At 42.4% G+C, this 6,960-nt stretch overlaps 1 protein-coding gene across 3 annotated transcripts in view; it reads right to left on the bottom strand.

Annotated features, from left to right (window-relative positions):
- Positions 1-714: 714 nt before the first annotated feature.
- Positions 715-6,960, bottom strand: part of LOC308137194 (dual specificity protein phosphatase CDC14AB-like) — an 11,066-nt gene continuing 4,820 nt past the window's right edge. For 2 of the 3 annotated variants that reach the window (XM_080505785.1, XM_080505787.1), the window contains 11 exons: positions 6,857-6,923; positions 6,544-6,606; positions 6,328-6,415; positions 4,531-4,761; positions 3,516-3,654; positions 3,282-3,411; positions 2,718-2,821; positions 2,123-2,164; positions 1,934-2,026; positions 1,611-1,842; positions 715-1,458 (listed from right to left, as the gene is read on the bottom strand). In XM_080505785.1, the coding sequence (XP_080361911.1) occupies positions 1,429-1,458; positions 1,611-1,842; positions 1,934-2,026; positions 2,123-2,164; positions 2,718-2,821; positions 3,282-3,411; positions 3,516-3,654; positions 4,531-4,761; positions 6,328-6,415; positions 6,544-6,606; positions 6,857-6,923 (1,219 nt within the window). In that variant the 3' untranslated portion in view covers positions 715-1,428. The remainder of the gene's footprint in view (positions 1,459-1,610; positions 1,843-1,933; positions 2,027-2,122; positions 2,165-2,717; positions 2,822-3,281; positions 3,412-3,515; positions 3,655-4,530; positions 4,762-6,327; positions 6,416-6,543; positions 6,607-6,856; positions 6,924-6,960) is intronic. The other variant, XM_080505786.1, reaches the window with a different exon arrangement.

The raw sequence follows: 6,960 nt of genomic DNA, 5'->3' as shown, positions 1-6,960 counted from the left end.
TGTGATTTCATCATCGATCTGCTGATTCACTCAAACACTCGTCAGGAAGACGAACTTTGACCTTTGACCTCGTGTCTATTGAATGCCTGAATCTTCACGTCTCGCTGCTTTTCCAAAAAATAGATTTGACTGTTCCAAGAAAAATCGTGTAAAAAAGTATTTGAAACATCAGGAAAAAATGTAAAAGTGGTTTTATAAATGTTAAATAAAAAATAAAAAAAATTGGGGAAAGAATTTTATATATATAAAAAAAGTTTGAAATAATAAAACAGGTAAATATTTTTTGGGGAAAAAAACCTTTGAAAATGTAAATAAAAAAGGGAAAAAACATGAAAAACGTTCATGAAAAAAAATCTTTCAAAAATTTCAAAGTTACAAATTGTAAAAAGAAAAGGATAAGTGTTGCACAAAAACATGTAAAATAAGACAAATAGCATTTTTAGTGAAATAAAAATAAATATTTTAAATAATGTAAAAAAGCTTTTGAAAAAACATGTTTCGATTTTAAAAAAAAAATTGTTTTAAATGTAAACAAGGCTAAAGTTTAATGAATGTTAGAAAAACATTTAAAGATTAAAAATGTTTTAGAAAAATATTCAAATTTTAATAAAGACAAAAGATAGAATATTTTTAAAGAGTGAAGTGACTTAAAAGAATTGAAAGTAAAAGAATTTTAAAAACGAGTGTAGCGATTGAAGTGAACTTTGACCTTTGGACACGTTTGATATTTATTTCATAAACCAGAACAAGTCGGTTAAATATCATCACTTCAGAGTTCAAACAAAAATAAAAGCTTTTAAGCTACAAAATAAAAGTGTTAAAACACTGATCCATTTAGATTTACAAAGACGTACGGAAATACTTTGAATAGAAACAATTCCATTTTTTATCACTTCTGGTCGAGTGGCGACTCCAAACGACTCCAAACGACTCCTTTCATGTCTCAGCTAAAGACTCAAAGACTAAAAAGGGGCGTGTCCTGTACTAAAATGGGAGTATGTTGTACTAAAAGGGGCGTGACCTATAACCGAGCAGGCTTGTTGTAAAATTACTTTTTTCTTTCCTTTTAAAAAAATACTTTTTTCCACCACACACACAGACACACACACACACACACACACACACACACACACACACACACACACACACACACACACACACACACACACACACACACACAGACACAGACACAGACACAGACACAGACACAGACACACACACACACACACACACACACACCCTGAGTTTCGATACATTCTTGTTGCTTTTTTCCCTTCATCGTTCCCAAACAGGAAATAGAATACTGGAAAAGCTCTTTATAAAAAAAAAAAAAAATCTAGCGTAAAAAGTCGTTATCTAAAATATATATCTTTACGGTCCCACGGCGAGGTCGTCACTGAGGCATTGTGGGTAGTCGTCAGCGTGCGGTCAGTACTGGACGTAGTCCGACTGGAGAGACTGGAAGACACAAAGCAGGAAGTGAGAGGCGGAGGGGGCGGGGCTTCAGGTATGAGGGGAGATGATGCTAGCATTGGCGGGAAGGCTAAAGAGTTAGCATTAGCGCCAGAACTGGCGAGTCAGAAAGGAAGTGGGCGTGGCAGAGCACTCACAGGTATGGAGCGGCTCAGGTAGCGTCCCGACGGGCGACAGAAAGGTCGGAGGTCGTTGGGTGGGGGCCGCTGGATTCTGCGGTTACCGAGGCGACTGGCAGGGGGCGGAGCCAGAGCGGAGGAGGAGGAGGAGGGGGGTGGGGCCAGAGCAGAGGAGGAGTGGGCGTGTCCGTCCTCGTCCAGGTCGTACAGGTCGCTGAGAGAGCTGACCAATCGGGAGCCGGGGGTGGAGCTGGTCTCACACACACACACACACACACACACACACACAGGTCAGTGACATCACAGTGAGGGCGAGAAGGGGGCGGAGTCCCGGCACTGACCTCCTGAGGTTGGATGAGGCACTGCGGTTGATCCGCTTGGCGGCTGGGGAAGCAGAGGATGCTGGGAACTTGGGGGCGGAGCCAAGAGATAGCCTGTGGAGGGAGAACCAATCAGAGGGCGGCATCAAGAGAGAGAGAGAGAGAGAGGGGGGGGGTTGATGTTTGAGAGCGGAGAGGGGGCGGGGCTACCTGAGAGGGGGCGGGGGAGGACGGCTGTGGATCTCCTCCAACCTGAAACATACAACACTGTCGTCAGCTGAAGACACGCCCACCTGAGAGAGGATACGCCCACCTGTCTGAACACTCTAAAGACACGCCCACCTGAGAGAGGACACGCCCATCTGTGAGAGGACACGCCCACCTGTCTGAACCCTCTAAAGACACGCCTACCTGTGAGAGGACACGCCCACCTGTGAGAGGACACGCCCACCTGTCTGAACCCTCTAAAGACACGCCCACCTGTGAGAGGACACGCCCACCTGAGAGATGACACGCCCACCTGTCTGAACCCTCTAAAGACACGCCCACCTGGGATAGGACACGCCCACCTGTCTGAACCCTCTAAAGACACGCCCACCTGTGAGAGGACACGCCCACCTGTCTGAACCCTCGAAAGACACGCCCACTTGTATGAGGACACGCCCTCAGTTGGAAAGAGGAAAAAAAGAAGGAAGAAAAAATAAAGAAAAGAAGAAAATAGAAAAAGCCCAAGTTCTAGTCCGGGTCCGGGTCCAGGTCTAGGCCCTGGTTCTAGTCCGGGTCCGGGTCCAGGTCTGGGGGGTACCTGGGTGTGGTGCTACTCGGGGGTCTGGAGACCCGGCGGCTCTTCAGGACCCTCAGTTTGTCCCCCTGAGTCAGAACCGGACCAGAATCTGTCAGGACGTCCTGCTGGGAGACACCAGAGGGACTGTGGGGTAACTGTACTCCAAAAGTTACTCTACTCCAAAAGTTACTCTACTCTAAAAGTTACTCTACTCCAAAAGTTACTCTACTCTAAAAGTTACTCGAATCCAAAAGTTACTCTAATCCAAAAGTTACTCTCCTCTAAAAGTTACTCTACTCTAAAAGTTACTCTACTCCAAAAGTTACTCTACTCCAAAAGTTACTCTACTCCAAAAGTTACTCTAATCCAAAAGTTACTCTACTCTAAAAGTTACTCTACTCCAAAAGTTACTCTAATCCAAAAGTTACTCTAATCCAAAAGTTACTCTACTCTAAAAGTTACTCTAATCCAAAAGTTACTCTCCTCTAAAAGTTACTCTACTCCAAAAGTAACTTTACTCTAAATGCTTTTAGTAATAAGTTACTTTTAGAAAAAAGTTACTTCAATTAGTGTGTGTGTGTGTACCTCCTCCAGCTGGTGGGCGGGGCTTATTAACTGCAGCTCCTTCATGCTGCTGATGAGCTGAAGCTCCGCCCCCTCCTCCTCCAACTCCGCCTTCTGGGAATCGCCCAGCAACCAGAGCTCCGCCTGCTTCCTGTGAGGTAATCAGATTACAGTGAGGTAATCAGATTACAGTGAGGTAGTCAGATTGCCGACTTTGAGGAACTCGGATGACGGTGAAGTAATCAGAGTACTGACTGGTGCAGGAAGTGCTGCTGGGGCCCGATGATGGACCCGGGTCGACACATGCGGACCCAGGCGATGACCTCACAGGCCGTGAAGCGGTAGCGTGTCATCAGGAAGCAGCCAATCAGAGTGCCCGTCCGGCCCAGGCCCGCTGCACACACAATACACAGTGTACACACAATACACACACAATACACATGATAAACAGAGTATACACACACGATACACACAGTATACACACAATACACACACTACACACGATACACACACGATACACACAGTATACACACAATACACACACTACACACGATACACACACGATACACACAATACACACACTACACACGATACACACAGTATACACACAATACACACACTACACACACAATACACAGTGTACACACACACAATACACACGATACACACAGCATACAAATACGATACACACAACACACACACGATACACACGAGACACACACAACACACAGTATACACACACACGATACACACAGTGTACACACATAATACACACACAATACACACGATACACACACAATACACACGATACACTCACAACACACACACACAATACTCACAGTATACACACACAATACACACACAGTATAAAGTCGCTCAACACGCCCCTCATCAGAACTCATCACTACCAAGTCAATCAAACTGTTAACCTGAATATCCCGACTTTCAAAATAAGAGCACCAACCTTCTTCAAAAATGAAAGTTCCTGTTTATTAAAAACCCTTAAAAATTAACAGTAATAGCCTGGCGAGGCCGGGGGGGGGAGGGTGTTGGCTTTCAAAACAAACTGTCAAGAACTATTTCACAATAAAAGTCCTTTGTAAAAACCTTCATGATGTATATTTGGTCAGTATTTAAAAGGGGCCGGGCGCTTTGACTTATTCCACTTATTACTATTGTGTAGCGGTTGCGTGCTAGCGGCTGCGTGCTAGCGGTAGCGGGCTAGCGGTTGCGTGCTAGCGGCTGCGTGCTAGCGCCAGCGGCTACCCACCTTTGCAGTGCACGGCGATGGCGCCGGCGCTGCCGTCGCAGATGCTGAGGAAGCGGCGCGTCACGGCGGGACTCGGCGTGCTGCCGTCCACGAAGAAGAGCTCGTGGTGCTGGAAGCCGGCGTCCGTGAAGCGCTTGGCGTCGTAGATCTTCTTGTTGAGGCGGATCACCGTGGTAACGCCGTGCTTACGGAAGTAAGGGAAGTAGGCCTCGGGGGCGTGGAGCGGGTAACCTGCAGGGGCGACGGAGACGTTCTGCTTGAACCACGTGTTTACAAATTAAGAGCTTTTTGTTTACGTGTTTTTTCTACTGGCGTTCTGGGAATTTGGGGTAAAGTTGAATTCTTTTTCTAAAATTGTGTGGAATTTTTAGGGGAGATTTTTTTTTAGCATGACGTGAAAATTTCACATACATTTTTGGGTTAAAATCCCTCGGGGGGGGGGGGGGGGTGTAAGTGATTTTTAATTTTTTTTAATTTTGAGTGACTTGATTTTTGGTGTTTTAGGACAGTTTTGATGAATTTTTGGGAAAATTTTGACAATTCTGTGTAATTTTGTAAATTTTGTAATTTGTGATTTACTTTTTGGGATAAAAATTGCAAAACTTACTAACGTGATGTGAAAATTTGACAAATTTTTGGGTTAAGGGGGCAAGTGATTTTAAATTTTTTTTAAAGATTTTGAGCGACTTTTGATTTTTGGTGTTTTAGGACAGTTTTGATGAATTTTTAGGAACATTTTGGACAATTCCGTGTCATTTTGTAAATTTTGTAATTTGTGATTTACTTTTTGGGATAAAAATTGCAAAACTCGGCAGGGGGGGGGATTTAATCTTTTTTTCAAGATTTTGAGCAACTTTTGATTTTTGGTGTTTTAGGACAGCTTTGATAAATTTTTAGGAACATTTTGGACAATTCTGTGTCATTTTGTACATTTTGTAATTTGTGATTTACTTTTTGGGATAAAAATTGCAAAACTTACTAACGTGACGTGAAAATTTGACAAATTTTTGGGTTAAGGGGGCAAGGGATTTTTAATTTTTTTAAAGATTTTGAGCGACTTTTGATTTTTGGTGTTTTAGGACAGTTTTGATGAATTTTTAGGAACATTTTGACAATTCCGTGTCATTTTGTAAATTTTGTAATTTGTGATTTACTTTTTGGGATAAAAATTGCAAAACGCGGCAGGGGGGGGGAATTTTTTTTTTTTTTTCAAGATTTTGAGCGACTTTTGATTTTTGGTGTTTTAGGACAGTTTTGATAAATTTTTAGGAACATTTTGGACAATTCTGTGTAATTTCTGATTTACTTTTTGGGATAAAAATTGCAAAAATTTTCAAGTATTTCACAGAAACTATTTTTTGAGGTTATTTTTGAATATTTTTTTCTGAGGACAATCCTGGGGAGATTCTACTTTCAGGAGAATATTTTTGAGTATACTTTTGAGAAATGTGGTTAAATTTTGTGGAAATTTGATGATTTCTTTGTTTTTTTGTTTTTTTTTTTTAAATCGAGTTTAGTATCTTGGAAGATTTTGAGCATCATTTGTTAATTTCAGTAAATTTCTGCTCAAGTTGTTTTGGTTCAAGAAACATCTGGACTAAACTGCTGCTGTTTCTTGAAGAAATGTTTAAATAGTTTGAGGAAAATTTGGGGCGACGAGGGTCTGAAGTCTTTTTCTATTTGGTTTAGGAATAATTTTTGGAAATGCTAAAGTTTTAATAAACTCCTGGGGTTTGCAAGACGGAAACTTACACTGTTTGTTTGTTTGTTTGTTTGTTTGTTTGTTTGTTTACTGACCGTTGTCCATCCTGGTCTTGGGGTGAGGTCCACTAAACGCCAGGAACTTTCCTGGAACGATCCAGTTCAGGTCTCCGTTCTCCACACGCTGAAACACACACACACACACACACACACACACACACACACACACACACACACACACACACTGTCAGTGTGTGTGTGTGTGTGTGTGCGTGTGTGTGTGTGTGTGTGTGTGTGTGTGTGTGGGCTCACCTCATAGTGTTCGTATTCGTTGACGTCAAAGTTCTCGAAGTCAAAGAAGCCATGCTGCAGAGCCTGGAAACAACAAGTAAACAATATGTGAACAAACATATAAACAACAACAACAACAACAACAACAACAACAACAAAACTACTACAAACAGGCACAACCAACAAGATATTGACAAGTAAACACTGTAAACAAGACAAGATGCACACAATAACAAAACCACGAGAGACTGTAAATAACAGCAAGACAAACAAGCAGAGGGCGAAGAAAACAAACAGGATGTAAACAAGGTAAACAACAACAAGCAGCTCAGACCTTCCTGATTCCTTGCAGGCAGTGGAGGACTGTGAGGTTGTAGGTGGAATTCCCAAAGGAAGCGTCTCTGAACACAACAATAACAACAACAACAGGTTACCACG

Source organism: Blennius ocellaris (genome assembly GCF_963422515.1).
Source record: "Blennius ocellaris genome assembly, chromosome: 12".
NCBI classification, from domain to species: Eukaryota; Metazoa; Chordata; class Actinopteri; order Blenniiformes; family Blenniidae; genus Blennius; species Blennius ocellaris.
This window is presented reverse-complemented; position numbering and strand designations above follow the sequence as displayed.